Consider the following 16,464-nt stretch of genomic DNA (forward strand, 5'->3'; position numbering starts at 1 on the left):
GAAGGAGAGATAAAGAGCTTCCAAGATAGGCAGAAACTGAAAGAATATGTGACCAACAAACAAGCTCTGCAAAAATATTAAGGGGGACCCTCTAAAGAAAGAGGAAGCCCAAAGAAATAATCCACAACAGCAGAGACTGAATAGGCATTATGATGACACTAAATTCATATATTTCAATAGTAACTGTGAACATGAATGAGCTTAGTCATCCCAACAAAGGTGCAGGGTTTCAGACTGGATAAAAAAGCATCACCCATCAATTTTCTGTCTCCAAGAGACTCATTTGGGAACTAAGAACACCTCCAGCCTAAAAACGAAAGGTGGGAAAAGCATTTACCATTCAAATGGTCCTCAAAAGAAAGCAGAGGTAGCCATTCTCATATCAGATAAATTAAAGTTTATCTGAAAGACTGCAGTAAGAGATGAAGAGGGACACTATATCATAATTAAAGGGTCTATCCAATAAGAAGACCTAACAGTCATGAATATTGATGCCCCTAATGTGGGAGCTGCCAAGTATATCAATTAATAACCAAAGTAAAGATACGGATCATAATACACTAATAGTAGAGGACTTCAATATGGCACTTTCTGCAAATGACAGATCTTCTAAGACAACACCTCCAAAAAACAAGAGCTTTAAATGATACACTGGACCAGATGGATTTCACAGATATATACAGAGCTTTGCATCGGAATTCAACTGAATACACACTCTTCTCAAGTGCCAATAGAAGTTTCTCCAGAATAGACCACATACAGGGTCACAAATCAGGTCTCAACTGCTACAAAAAGATTGGGATTGTTCTTTGCATATTATCAGACCATAATGCTTTGAAATTTGAACTCAATCACAAGAAGAAATTTGGAAGAAATTCAAACACGTGGAGGTTAAAGAGCATCTTGCTAAAAGATGAAAGAGTCAACCAAGAAATTAGAGAAGAATTAAAAAGATTCATGGAAACTAATGAAAATGAGGATAGAACCGTTCAAAATCACTGGGATACAGCAAAAGCAGTCCTGAGAGGGAAATACATCGCAATACAAGTCTCCCTCAAAAAATTGGAAAAAAACAAATACACAAGCAAACCTCCCATGAAGAGGAACTGGAGAATGAACAGCAAATATAAACTACACCATGCAGAAGAAGGGAGATAATAAAGATTCGAGCAGAACTCAATGAAATAGAGACCAGAAGAACTGTGGAACTGATCAACAAAACCAGGAGTTGGTTCTTTGAAGGAATTGATAAGATAGATAACCATTAGCCAGCCTTAAAAAGAAAAGAGAAAAGACTCAAATTAATAAAATCATGAATGAAAGAGGAGAGATCACAACCAACAAGGAAATACAAGTGATGTTAAAAACGTATTTTGAGCACCTATATACAAGTAAATTAGGCAATCTAGAGGAAATGGATGCATTTCTGGAAAACCACAAATTACCCAAATTGGACAGGAAGAAATAGAAAACCTGAACAGGCCAATAACCAGGGATGAAATTAAAGCAGTCATCAAAAACTTCCCAAGACACAAAACTCCAGGGACAGAACACTTCCCAGGGGAATTCTATCAAACGTTTAAAGAAGAAACAATACTTATTCTACTAAAGCTGTTCAGAAAGATAGAAAGAGATGGAATACTTCCAGACTAGTTCTATGAGGCCAGAATCACCCTAATCCCCAAAGCAGACAAAGACTCCACCAAAGGAGAAGGAGAATTATAGACCAATATCCTTGATGAACACAAATGCAAAAAATTCTCACCAAGATATTAACCAATAGGATCCAACAGTACATTAAGAAGGTTATTCACCATGACCAAGTAGGATTTATCACCAGGATGTATAGGTCACACACCTATTACATTGGTTTGATGTACAACATAGTAATTCAGTTATTTGAAATTCTTTGCATCAAGTAATATTATATATTTGGTTGTTTCTCTGATCTGATTACTTACATATCAGCTAACTGAGGTATTTCCTATCTTCAATCTTTGCATACTTTGTCTTTTTCCAACATTACTGAATTAAAAAGCATTTTCTTTAGAGACCTCAGTTAGATGGTCACATGAAATTTCACTTGGTTGCTTTAAAATGTTTTCTTATTAATAATTAAGACAGGCAAGTATCAACTCCCACTTTGTACCTAGTCCCATAGTAGAGCCTAAAGAATATATCAAAGCAAAATGAGAGTAAGAACAGGTTACATGCTTTGTCTAAAAGTTAATTGCAGCTCCCCGACACCTGGTTAAGAGACACAAAGGGACAACACAGCATTTCCAATGGTGGTATAGAAAGGAATTGTTTCTTTGTTTCTTTTTAGATTTTATTTATTTATTCATGAGAGACAAACACAGAGAGAGAGGCAGAGACATAGGCAGAGGGAGAAGCAGGCTCCATGCCAGGAGCCCGAGGCAGGACTCGATCCCAGGACCCCAGGATCGTGCCCTGGTCCTGGGGTGAAGGTGGCACTAAACCGCTGAGCCTTCCAGGCTGCCCAGAAAGAATTGTGGTTTTTTAAAATTTTTATTTATTTATTTATTTATGATAGTCACACACAGAGAGAGAGAGAGAGAGAGGCAGAGACACAGGCAGAGGGAGAAGCAGGCTCCATGCACCGGGAGCCTGACGTGGGACTCGATCCCAGGTCTCCAGGATCATGCCCTGGGCCAAAGGCAGGCGCCAAACTGCTGCGCCACCCAGGGATCCCAAGCAATTGTTTTTGATGCCCAGACACATACACTCAATTGCCATCACGACAATTACAGATAAGCACCTCATTCTGAGCACCTCATTCAGCTTATATGTACTGAAGATGGTATCTCTTCTTCAAAAAATACCACCATTTTCTCCCAGTCCTTAATATTTCACATTATTTAAGAATATGAGACTGACATTGATATTAAGATACAGAGACTAAAAATTGAGCTTACATTCAATTGTGAATGACTCTTAAAGAGCAGGGTCACTCAATGATTAAATGACAGCAAATAAATCTTTCAATGGAGATAAAATTTACACATTTTATGCATAGATTTCATTTATTTATTTATTTTTGTATAGTTTTTGCCTAAAATGAGGGTGAGATTGTGGCAGAGGATGCTTAGAAGTGTCTCTCCAAATTCTAAGACACGTAGATGATCTTCATTTTATTGATACATAAAAACAGATTGGCAGTGACTCATAAATTTATCACTCATACTGAAAAGCCACACTTCATAAATGGTTGTGGAAACCTTTCATAAATTATTAAAATAACACACTGTATCTGTTATTTTGTTTTAGACACTTTCCTCAGAGAAAACATTATTCTGGAGTTCAAAAAAGGGGAAAAAATGACCAAAAATATACTTTTCTGATAATCATGATCTCAGATGCTTACTGAACCCCAAGTTACAAAGGGTAAAAAATCATCCAGGAATTTCTTATCATGGAGATAGTTTAGTGGCCTCTGATTGCTCATTCTGGGAATACATATCCACACAGAGAGCTCAGCAATTGCAGTTTTCACTCATGGCCCACCATCCACACAAGGTGAAAAATTTTCAGCAGAAACCCTGCCTTCTTGTGAGCCCAGGAAACATTTTCTTTATCCTGTTAACTACAAAGCTTAAACTAGTTTAAATGAGTAGATTAAGATCTCTGTTTCTGTAAAAATTAGCATTCTGATATTTCTAGTACAGGAAAATATTTCAAAATTGACATAATTGACCCAATTTTTGTTTAAGTGAAATAAACACATAATGGCCTTGGTGGTTCTGTCCTTTACATTACTAATGAGTCTCTTGTGTAAGACTTTGGGAATATAGAGTAGAACAAACAAAACTGGGGGAAATGTCCTGAGACACATAAAAATAACACTGACATCAGAAGAAGACCAAGTACACAATAATAAGCACCAGGTTACAGGGGAAAAGGAGAAACTTTCTTTTCTTTCATTTCAACATCATTTTAAGTATTTGTAAGATGATAGGGACAATTTTTCTAATTTGTTAATTCTGTAAAATGTATAATTAATGCTTAGTATAAATATAACTATTCACATAATAAGAAAGAAGAAATCTTTTAACAAGAGAAAAGACAACGCAATTTCTGTTGGTGATTTCATGGGGCTTTGTATTTCTGTTTTTATTATTAACGGATTATTTTTTGTATGCATTTGTCTGTGTTTTTTCCTGATTTGTTAGGAATAATTGTCAAATAAAATTGTATATAATGACTTGAGGATTTAATACACATATACATTGTGAGATGACTACCACAATCAAGTTAATTAACACTTCCATCACGTTACATGTATATAATTTTTTATTTTGTGGTGAGAATGTTTAAGATCTCTCAGCCGTTTCAAGTACATGATTTGTATTTCAACTATTATCCATACTGTACTTAGAGCCTCACAGCTTATTCATTCCCTTTAAAATAAATACATTGAATTCTATTTCACATAACTCATAGATTTCCATTTCTTTGGTCTCAGTAATTGGAAAATTATTGTGCTCTCTTGATGGTGTCATCTTGCTTTTCCTTTCCATCTTTCTACTGGCTTTGCACTGATGTCTACAAATTTGAGGGAGCAGTTGCCTCTTGGAGTCTTTTAAGATAGGCTTTGTTGTGAAAAGACTTGCATCTCCAAATGACTGGGAAGGTCCCCGCTGGGTGGGGTGTACTGTTTCCACTACCAGGGAGGGTACAGCCATTCCCCCGTGGGCTGAGCACAGAGCAGTGCAGTCTAGTCATAGCTGCACCTTCGGTCCCAGGGTGTGAGGTGCAGACAGGTAACAGCCGTGCCTTAGCAGTGGTGGTTCAAAGCTGTGACCAAGGACCTTAATTAATGACAGACCTTCAGAGAAATGCACTTTCAAAGAGTAAGACAAAAAAAGATCAATTATTAGGATGTCGCTGAAGAATTACCAGTGAAATATCAATCATAATGTGTGAGAAAACTACTTTAGCTCAATATACACATCTTAAAATGCTCATTCAGATTTATTCAACTTATCCTAGCTTGTAAGAGTTTCAAGTATAGTGACCATTGTGTTTTAGAATGGCAAATCTTTATATAGGGGGCTAAAATTTACTCCCTCAGTTAAGCTTAGGGAATATGAAAGAGATTGAGGTACTGACATCTACTTACACAACCCCTTGTAGAGTATTTTGAAGATATATTTCTGATACAGTTACATTACTCCTACCAATGTATATGAAAGGTCAAGAAAAACAAAATATTACATAGACATAATATATTCTATAATGCCTCCATGCAATGGACTCCGTGAAAATTGTAAAGGGCAATTTAAACACTGTTTATTCAAAAAAGGTGATTGACCAAAGTCTAGAATTTTATTTAAATAATTGTCTCCTCACAGTGAATGTGAAAGGAAGTAATTTAAGCACTTAGCTCGAGATGTTTATAGTACCAGAAGATGTGAAAGGGAGGTGGGTAGTATTATAACTTACAAGTTTGTATACATTGTTTGTAGTACTATTTACCTCATATGGTTGTTTTGGGCTATATTTGGATTTATGGGTATCTGAGGAGGAAGATGACATAGTCAAGATATAATTTCCATAGTATTAAATTTAACAGTTTATACTTCTAATAATACTTTCATCTATTTAGCCAAAATAGATGTAACTGTGAATGTAGTCCCCTTACTACGTAGCAGGGATAGTTCTACAATATTTTACCTGTCAAATCTGGTGACAACTGAGTTGAGTGGGGCAGAGAAGAAGCTTTATCAAGTTTGCTGTGGTTGGGGATTCCTGGGTGGTTCAGTGGTTTAGTGCCTGCCTTCGGCCCAGGGCATGATCCTGCAGACCGGGGATCAAGGCCCACATCAGGCTTCCTGCATGGAGCATGCTTCTCCCCCTGCCTGTGTCTTTGCCTCTCTCTCTCTCTCTCTCTCTCTCTGTGTGTGTGTGTGTGTGTGTGTGTGTGTGTCATGAATACATTTAAAATCTTTTTTTTTTTTTTTTAAATTAACTTTTATTGGTGTTTAATTTACCAACATACAGAAAAACACCCAGTGCTCATCCCGTCAAGTGTCCACCTCAGTGCCCGTCACCCATTCCCCTCCAACACCCGCCCTCCTCCCCTTCCACCACCCCTAGTTCGTTTCCCCGAGTTAGGAGTCTTTATGTTCTGTCTCCCTTCCTGATATTTCCCAACATTTCTTTTCCCTTCCTTTATATTCCCTTTCACTATTATTCATATTCCCCAAATGAATGAGAACATACACTGTTTGTCCTTCTCCGATTGACTTATTTCACTCAGCATAATACCCTCCAGTTCCATCCACGTTGAAGCAAATGGTGGGTATTTGTCGTTTCTAATTGCTGAGTAATATTCCATTGTATACATAAACCACATCTTCTTTATCCATTCATCTTTCGATGGACACCGAGGCTCCTTCCACAGTTTGGCTATTGTGGCCATTGCTGATAGAAACATCGGGGTGCAGGTGTCCCGACGTTTCATTGCATCTGAATCTTTGGGGTAAATCCCCAACAGTGCAATTGCTGGGTCGTAGGGCAGGTCTATTTTTAACTCTTTGAGGAACCTCCACACAGTTTTCCAGAGTGGCTGCACCAGTTCACATTCCCACCAACAGTGTAAGAGGGTTCCCTTTTCTCCGCATCCTCTCCAACATTTGTTGTTTCCTGCCTTGTTAATTTTCCCCATTCTCACTGGTGTGAGGTGGTATCTCATTGTGGTTTTGATTTGTATTTCCCTGATGGCAAGTGATGCAGAGCATTTTCTCATGTGCATGTTGGCCATGTCCATGTCTTCCTCTGTGAGATTTCTCTTCATGTCTTTTGCCCATTTCATGATTGGATTGTTTGTTTCTTTGGTGTTGAGTTTAATAAGTTCTTTATAGATTTTGGAAACTAGCCCTTTATCTGATATGTCATTTGCAAATATCTTCTCCCATTCTGTAGGTTGTCTTTTAGTTTTGTTCACTGTATCCTTTGCTGTGCAAAAGCTTCTTATCTTGATGAAGTCCCAATAGTTCATTTTTGCTTTTGTTTCTTTTGCCTTCGTGGATGTATCTTGCAAGAAGTTACTGTGGCCAAGTTCAAAAAGGGTGTTGCCTGTGTTCTCCTCTAGGATTTTGATGGAATCTTGTCTCACATTTAGATCTCTCATCCATTTTGAGTTTATCTTTGTGTATGGTGAAAGAGAGTGGTCCAGTTTCATTCTTCTGCATGTGGATGTCCAATTTTCCCAGCACCATTTATTGAAGAGACTGTCTTTCTTCCAATGGATAGTCTTTCCTCCTTTATCGAATATTAGATGGCCGTACATTTCAGGGTCCACTTCTGGGTTCTCTATTCTGTTCCATTGATCTATGTGTCTGTTTTTGTGCCAGTACCACACTGTCTTGATGACCACAGCTTTGTAATACAACCTGAAATCTGGCATTGTGATGCCCCCAGCTAAGGTTTTCTTTTTTAAAATTCCCCTGGCTATTCGGGGTCTTTTCTGATTCCACACAAATCTTAAAATAATTTGTTCTAACTCTCTGAAGAAAGTCCATGGTATTTTGATAGGGATTGCATTAAACGTATAAATTGCCCTGGGTAACATTGACATTTTTACAATATTAATTCTGCCAATCCATGAGCATGGAATATTTTTCCATCTCTTTGTGTCTTCCTCAATTTCTTTCAGAAGTGTTCTATAGTTTTTAGGGTATAGATCCTTTACCTCTTTGGTTAGGTTTATTCCTAGGTATCTTATGCTTTTGGGTGCAATTGTAAATGGGATTGACTCCTTAATTTCTCTTTCTTCAGTCTCATTGTTAGTGTATAGAAATGCCATTGATTTCTGGGCATTGATTTTGTATCCTGCCACGCTACCAAATTGCTGTATGAGTTCTAGCAATCTTGGGGTGGAGGCTTTTGGGTTTTCTATGTAGAGTATCATGTCATCGGCGAAGAGGGAGAGTTTGACTTCTTCTTTGCCAATTTGAATGCCTTTAATGTCTTTTTGTTGTCTGATTGCTGAGGCGAGGACTTCCAGAACTATGTTGAACAGCAGTGGTGAGAGTGGACATCCCTGTCTTGTTCCTGATCTTAGGGGAAAGGCTCCCAGTGCTTCCCCATTGAGAATGATATTTGTTGTGGGCTTTTCGTAGATGGCTTTTAAGATGTCGAGGAAAGTTCCCTCTATCCCAACACTCTGAAGGGTTTTGATCAGGAATGGATGCTGTATTTTGTCAAATGCTTTCTCTGCATCTAATGAGAGTATCATATGGTTCTTGGTTTTTCTCTTGCTGATATGATGAATCACATTGATGGTTTTACGAGTGTTGAACCAGCCTTGTGTCCCAGGGATAAATCCTACTTGGTCATGGTGAATAATTTTCTTAATGTGTTGTTGGATCCTATTGGCTAGTATCTTGTTGAGAATTTTTGCATCCATGTTCATCAGGGATATTGGTCTGTAATTCTCCTTTTTGGTGGGGTCTTTGTCTGGTTTCGGAATTAAGGTGATGCTGGCCTCATAGAACGAATTTGGAAGTACTCCATCTCTTTCTATCTTTCCAAACAGCTTTAGTAGAATAGGTATGATTTCTTCTTTAAACGTTTGATAGAATTCCCCTGGGAAGCCATCTGGCCCTGGACTCTTGTGTCTTGGGAGGTTTTTGATGACTGCTTCAATTTCCTCCCTGGTTATTGGCCTGTTCAGGTTTTCTATTTCTTCCTGCTCCAGTTTTGGTAGTTTGTGGCTTTCCAGGAATGCGTCCATTTCTTCTAGATTTCCTAATTTATTGGCGTACAGCTGTTCATAATATGTTTTTAAAATCGTTTGTATTTCCTTGGTGTTGGTAGTGATGTCCCCTTTCTCATTCATGATTTTATTAATTTGAGTCTTCTCTCTCTTCTTTTTAATAAGGTTGGCTAATGGTTTATCTATCTTATTAATTCTTTCAAAGAACCAACTCCTGGTTCTGTTGATCTGTTCCACAGTTCTTTTGGTCTCGATATCATTGAGTTCTGCTCGAATTTTAATTAACTCTCTTCTTCTGCTGGGGGTGGGGTCTATTTGTTGCTTTTTCTCTAGTTCCTTTATGTGTAAGGTGAGCTTTTGAATTTGAGATCTTTCCAGTTTTTGAATGTATGCTTGTATTGCGATGTATTTCCCCCTCAGGACTGCTTTTGCTGCATCCCAAAGATTTTGAACGGTTGTATCTTCATTTTCATTAGTTTCCATGAATCTTTTTAATTCTTCCTTAATTTCCTGGTTGACCTTTTCATCTTTTAGCAGGATGGTCCTTAACCTCCACGTGTTTGTGGTCCTTCCATATTTCTTGTTGTGATTAAGTTCTAATTTCAAGGCATTATGGTCTGAGAATATACAGGGGACTATCCCGATCTTTTGGTATCGGTTCAGACCCGATTTGTGACACAGTATGTGGTCTATTCTGGAGAAAGTTCCATGTGCACTTGAGAAGAATGTGTATTCAGTTGAGTTTGGATGTAAAGTTCTGTAGATATCTGTGAAATCCATCTGGTCCAGTGTATCATTTAAAGCTCTCGTTTCTTTGGAGATGTTGTGCTTAGAAGACCTATCCAGGGTAGAAAGAGCTAGATTGAAGTCACCAAGTATAAGTGTATTATTATCAAGGTATTTCTTGAGTTTGGTTATTAATTGGTTTAAATATTTGGCAGCTCCCACATTCGGGGCATATATATTGAGGAGTGTTAAGTCCTCTTGTTGGATAGATCCTTTGAGTATGAGATAGTGTCCCTCTTCATCTCTCACTATAGTCTTCGGGGTAAATTTTAATTTATCTGATATAAGGATGGCAACCCCTGCTTTCTTTTGAGGACCATTTGAATGGTAAATGGTTCTCCAACCTTTTATTTTCAGGTTGTAGGTGTCCTTCTGTCTAAAATGAGTCTCTTGTAGACAGCAAATAGATGGGTCCTGCTTTTTTATCCAGTCTGAAACCCTGCGCCTTTTGATGGGGTCATTAAGCCCGTTCACATTCAGAGTTACTATTGATAGATATGAGTTTAGTGTCATCATATCTATTCAGTCCTTGTTTTTGTGGATTGTTCCACTGAACTTCTTCTTAAAGGGGAATTTTAAGAGTCCCCCTTAAAATTTCTTGCAGAGCTGGTTTGGAGGTTACATATTCTTTCAGTTGCTGCCTGTCTTGGAAGCTCTTTATCTCTCCTTCCATTTTGAATGAAAGCCTTGCGGGGTAAAGTATTCTTGGTTGCATGTTCTTTTCATTTAGGACCCTGAATATATCCTGCCAGCCCTTTCTGGCCTGCCAGGTCTCTGTGGAGAGGTCTGCTGTTACCCTAATATTCCTCCCCATAAAAGTCAGGGACTTTTTTTCTCTTGCTGCTTTAAGGATCTTCTCCTTATCTTTGGAATTTGCAAGCTTCACTATTAAATGTCGAGGTGTTGAACGGTTTTTGTTGATTTTAGGGGGGGATCTCTCTATTTCCTGGATCTGAATGCCTGTTTCCCTTCCCAGATTCGGGAAGTTTTCAGCTAGGATTTGTTCAAATACATATTCTGGCCCTCTGGCCCTTTCCGCGCCCTCGGGAACCCCAATTAAACGTAGGTTTTTCTTCCTCAGGCTATCATTTATTTCCCTTAATCTATCCTCATGGTCTTTTAATTGCCTGTCTCTTTTTTCCTCAGTTTCCCTCTTTGCCATCAACTTGTCTTCTATGTCACTCACTCGTTCTTCCACCTCGTCAAGCCTCGTCGTTAGGACTTCTAGCTTGGATTGCATCTCATTTAATTGATTTTTAATTTCTGCCTGATTAGATCTAAATTCTGCAGTCATGAAGTCTCTTGAGTCCTTTATGGTTTTTTCTAGAGCCACCAGTAGCTGTAAAATAGTGCTTCTGAATTGGCTTTCTGACATTGAATTGTAATCCATATTTTGTAACTCTGTGGGAGAGTGGGCTGTTTCTGATTCTTTTTTTTGAGGGGTTTTCCTTCTAGTCATTTTGTTCAGTGCAGAGTGGCCAAAAACAAGTTGTATTGGGAAAAGGAGAAAAAGAGAGAGAAGGAAAGAAAAGAGAAAAAGAAAAAAGAGAAAGAAGAAAAAAATAGGGGAAAAAGAGAAGAAAAAGAAAGAAAAAGAAAGAAAGGAGAAAAAAGAAAAAAGGGGGGGTGGGGGAAGCAATCAGAAATCAAGAAGAAAGAGAGAAAAAAAAAAGCACAAAACAAAAGAAAACAAAACAAAACAAAAAAAAACAAAAACAAAAACAAAAAAACAAAAAACAAAAAAAACCCACGGGGGAGTATCTTCCGATTCTGTGTAGTTTAAGTCCCTTGACTTCCCTTGGAACTGGTCCGTCTCGCTGGTCTTCTGGGGGAGGGGCCTGCTGTGCTGATTCTCAGGTGTTGGCACTTGGGGGAGCTGCTCTGCCCCTGCCTGGTGCAGGGCTCGGTGGGGGTTGTTGACCCCGTGAGGCCCCGGGAGGAAGCCACAGTGGCGGGGGCAGCTCTGGGACCCTGGATCCAGCCCCCGCAGTAGCTCCGGGGCTCTCCTTCTGCAGGGCCTGGGGGCTCCGGGGCGGGGCCGCTGATCTGCTCAGTTCCAGGCAGGAGCGTCCTTGCTGTCCTGGGCCCTCCCGGCCTCTGCCTGTCCCGGGGGAGGCCGGATCCTGGGCTGTGTCCCGGCGCCCTGTGCTCCGGGGCCTGCGCTGTTGGATTCGCGCTCCCGGCGGTGCAGCCCCCTCCGCGGAGCCGCCGCCCGAGCCTCTCCGAGCTGTTCCCGGAGCCGCGCAGCCCCCTCCGCGCGGAGCTTCTTCCTCTGCGCGAGCCGCCGCCGCTGAGCTGTTCCCGGAGCCGCGCAGCCCCCTCCGCGGAGCCGCCGCCCGAGCCCCTCCGAGCTGTTCCCGGAGCCGCGCAGCCCCCTCCGCGGAGCCGCCGCCCGAGCCCCTCCGAGCTGTTCCCGGAGCCGCGCAGCCCCCTCCGCGCGGAGCTTCTTCCTCCGCCCGAGCCGCCGCCGCTGAGCTGTTCCCGGAGCCCCGCAGCCCCCTCCGCGGAGCCGCCGCCCGAGCCCCTCCGAGCTGCTCCGGGCCCCGCCGAGCGCTGCAGCCCTTAGGGAGCTCGGCGCATCTCCGGGGCGCAGTTCCTCTGTTACTGTCCCAGGGAGCCCGAGGGCGTCCCCGCCTTTCTGGGGATCCTGCTCCAATTCCCGGGGAGCCCCTTTCCGCGGGGAAGGTCGGTGCAGCTCCTGCTCCTCCGGGACGGGGCTCTCCTGCCCTGGGGACACTCGCCCCGGCCTCAGCCCGGCTCCTCGCAGGGCCCCTCCCCCTTGGAGGCCTTTTGTGTCTTTATTTCTTTTTCCCCGTCTTCCTACCTTGATAGAAGCGCGAACTCTTCTCACTGTAGTGTTCCAGCTGGTCTCTCTTTAAATCTCAGGCCGAATTCGTAGGTTTTCAGGATGATTGGATGGTTTTCTAGGTAATTTGCTGAGGACCAGGTGACCTGGAGACCCTACTCCTCCGCCATCTTGCCCCTCCCCCTCCATTTAAAATCTTAAAACAAAAAGTTTGCTGTGGTTGCCTGTGCTTTGGATGAAGACTATATCTGAGATGGAAAATCAACGTCATTCATCACCAGTCTGAAGCTTACAAAGTCATTGAAACCTGGGAATCTGATTGGTAGATGGGAAAAAAGAGGGCTGGTGAATCACATGTTAGATGTTTTATAGACCAGGTCTAAAAATGGTTCACATCACTTCCACAACCATTCTGTTAACTATAACATAGGCTACATAGTCACACCTAACAGTGTAGAAATATGCCAAAACCCCCACCCCCTAACTCAAAAACATGGTTTCCTGTGTTTCCAGTGATAACAAGCAACATATTTAGCAAATATCAATTTCTGTCAGAATTAAAGAGTAAATATATGCAGAGTTTAATTTTAGTGGAGAATAAACAGTGGAACAGGGTTCACATTAAGCTGTTTAAAAAGAAAGTGAGAGTGTCAGTATGACTGGAGAAGCTTCAGGTTTTGTGCCTTTCCATCCTTCCTTTCAGTTAGATTCATTGACTCATTTCTCCTTTACATCTTTTTTTTCTCCTTTACATCTTTGATAGGAATGCAATTTTTTAAATTGAAGCATGAAAAGCTTTCTTCACTTGCTTGCTTCTCAGTGTGTAAATAAAGGGATTCAATATTGGTGTGATAGAAGTAATAAGGAGTGAAATCCCTTTATTAATAGCTACCTCATCCTTGGCTGAAGGTTTGACATAAATGAAGATACAGCTACCATAAGTAATGGAAACAACAATCATGTGGGAAGAACAAGTGGAAAAGGCCTTTTTCCTTTGCTGAGCAGAGGGAAACCTTAGAATGGTCCCAATAATATAAATGTAAGAAAGAACTACACACATGAGGGTGACGATGAATGTCAACACAGCACAGACTATAACCATCTGTTCTATCAACCATGTGTCTGAGCAAGAGACCTTCAGGATAGGAGATGCATCACAACAAAAATGATCAATGATGTTTGAATCACAGAATTCCAAGCCCAAACCTAGACTAATTGGTGGGAGAATGATGATCAGTGCTGCTACCCAACAGAAGACAATGAAGTTCTTGCAGACTCTTCTGCTCATGATGGTCATGTAATGCAGGGGTTTGCAGATGGCCACATAGCGATCATAGGACATAGTGGCCAAGAGAAAAAATTCTGTTACTGCGAAGAGGTCTGTAAACAACAGTTGACTGACACAAGCATTATAGGTAATGGATTTGTCCCCCGATGATATGCTATATAAAAATCTGGGGACACAAGCAGTTGTGAATGAAATTTCTAGGAAGGAGAAATTTTGGAGGAAAAGATACATTGGTGTTTTAAGGTGGGAATCAATCAGAGTGAGGATGATGATGGTTAGGTTTCCAGATACATTCAACATGTAGGAAAGAAACAGAAACATAAAAAGCAAAATTTTTAGTTGAGGGTCCTCTGTGAGTCCCAGCAAGATGAAAGTTGTTAGTGCCGTTTGGTTTCTCATCCTTGACTATTGTCTTTTGCCCAATCTGCTTGAAACAATAAGGGAGACTATATGAAGAACTCAAAGTCCTGGCCAGCTTCTAACTTCAAGTAAATCTGAGTGATCCTATATAACTGGTTAATGGAGAAGTTACCATAAAACACATGACGATAAATACCTTTTTGTATCACACAAACTGACTCTTCACATTTGAATCACCTATGTCCTACTCCTGCTTCTAATAAATCTACAACTTATCATGTTATAAACATCATTGAAAAAGAGTCCTATCTTCATAAGTTGCTTTTGAATCAACAATTCTGCCCTCCTCAAATTTTCTATGTGTAGACATGTTTCTAGCAGAGAAAACTAAGAAAAATTAACAATGGTATTTGGTAAGATAATTCCAGTATTAAAGTTTACATGTGTATTAGTTATTAAAAAGGCAATGAACACTTATCACATAGGTTATCCTGTGTCAGCTTATGTAGTTCATTTTCTTGGGACTTTAAGACATTTTTGTTGGGGAAAAATACATTTTTATTGGATGTATTTTTTAAAGATTCATTTAAATGTTTTAGCAGTCCAATTTTTTCCAGGTTTTCACCATATGACTTTTACTTCAAACTTACACATTTAATATTGTAATATTTACATTTGGTTGTATTTTCTTTCTACTTTTAGAATAGAATATCTATATGATATATTTTGATGCTTCCTTGAATATCCTTGTGTTAAGAAGAATTTCTCCCCAGCTTGCAAGCTGAGATCTGGGATTGTACTGTTTCACTCAGTACTTTCTTATAGATTTCTTTGATAGTAAAATACTCTAATTGGCTGCTACCGTTTCCTATTCTCCAGATCTTGAGAACTTCCCCCTCTGCCTTTTCCCATCAAAGGGTTCTCAGTAAGGATAGATTCTTGATATTAAAATTCTAAACTGAATTTCCATTTGACAATGGAAACACATTTGACAATGACATATTGCTCCTTGTATGTATTGCATAGCAATGTGTTGGATTAAAAATTTATTACAGAGAAGTAAGGGAACATTAGGAGTATGTTTATAGAGCTGAAGAGTCAAATCCTTGGTTTTTGTTTGTTTGTTTGTTTGTTTTTGGCTAGCTTTGTTTCAGTTTGAATATAATTGACCATCTTATTATAAATGACATTTAGCAATATCAGATTTAAGAAGTTTTAGCTATTTCTTAATTATACTTTCACATTTTCACCTACATGATAATTGTCTCCTTTGTCCTATTAACCATTTGTACATCAACTCATCTAATTTTTGCACCATTTAAACTACTCTCTCCAAGGTCACCACTAGCCTCCCTCTTGTTTCACTCATTATACACAATTCAGTCTTCATTTAATTCAAATTCTGCTGCATATGAGACTATAAACTGTTAACTTGTGAAACTCTTTATAGCTTCATTCTCACTGTCTCACATTTCCTTGAACTTCTTCCTACTGTTTTGTCTGTTTCATTCGCTTTTGTGACTTTGCTTTTTCTTTTTTTTTATTTTTTATTTTTTTATTTTTTTAATTAATTTTTATTGGTGTTCAATTTACCAACATACAGAAAAACACCTAGTGCTCATCCCATCAAGTGTCCACCTCAGTGCCCGTCACCCATTCCCCTCCAACACCCGCCCTCCTCCCCTTCCACCACCCCTAGTTCGTTTCCCCGAGTTAGGAGTCTTTATGTTCTGTCTCCCTTTCTGATATTTCCCAACATTTCTTTTCCCTTCCTTTATATTCCCTTTCACTATTATTCATATTCCCCAAATGAATGAGAACATACACTGTTTGTCCTTCTCCGATTGACTTATTTCACTCAGCATAATACCCTCCAGTTCCATCCACGTTGAAGCAAATGGTGGGTATTTGTCGTTTCTAATTGCTGAGTAATATTCCATTGTATACATAAACCACATCTTCTTTATCCATTCATTTTTCGATGGACACCGAGGCTCCTTCCACAGTTTAGCTATTGTGGCCATTGCTGATAGAAACAGGGTTCCCTTTTCTCCGCATCCTCTCCAACATTTGTTGTTTCCTGCCTTGTTAATTTTCCCCATTCTCACTGGTGTGAGGTGGTATCTCATTGTGGTTTTGATTTGTATTTCCCTGATGGCAAGTGATGCAGAGCATTTTCTCATGTGCATGTTGGCCATGTCCATGTCTTCCTCTGTGAGATTTCTCTTCATGTCTTTTGCCCATTTCATGATTGGATTGTTTGTTTCTTTGGTGTTGAGTTTAATAAGTTCTTTATAGATTTTGGAAACTAGCCCTTTATCTGCTATGTCATTTGCAAATATCTTCTCCCATTCTGTAGGTTGTCTTTTAGTTTTGTTGACTGTATCCTTTGCTGTGCAAAAGCTTCTTATCTTGATGAAGTCCCAATAGTTCCTTTTAGCTTTTGTTTCTTTTGCCTTTGTGGATGTATCTTGCAAGAAGTTA

The 16,464-nt window shown here is 39.8% G+C and overlaps 1 protein-coding gene across 1 annotated transcript; it reads right to left on the reverse strand.

The window, feature by feature from the left end:
* Positions 1–13,107: 13,107 nt before the first annotated feature.
* LOC121490363 (olfactory receptor 6C68-like) lies at positions 13,108–14,019 on the reverse strand. The gene has a single exon (XM_041753969.1). It carries the CDS (start codon positions 14,017–14,019, stop codon positions 13,108–13,110), a length of 912 nt encoding a protein of 303 aa, XP_041609903.1.
* Positions 14,020–16,464: the final 2,445 nt, after the last annotated feature.

This window comes from Vulpes lagopus, chromosome 5 (assembly GCF_018345385.1).
Source record: "Vulpes lagopus strain Blue_001 chromosome 5, ASM1834538v1, whole genome shotgun sequence".
NCBI classification, from domain to species: Eukaryota; Metazoa; Chordata; class Mammalia; order Carnivora; family Canidae; genus Vulpes; species Vulpes lagopus.

Excerpts from the sequence above, each read along its gene's own strand:
- LOC121490363 (XM_041753969.1), bottom strand. The coding sequence starts at position 14,019 with ATGAGAAACCAAACGGCACTAACAACTTTCATCTTGCTGGGACTCACA.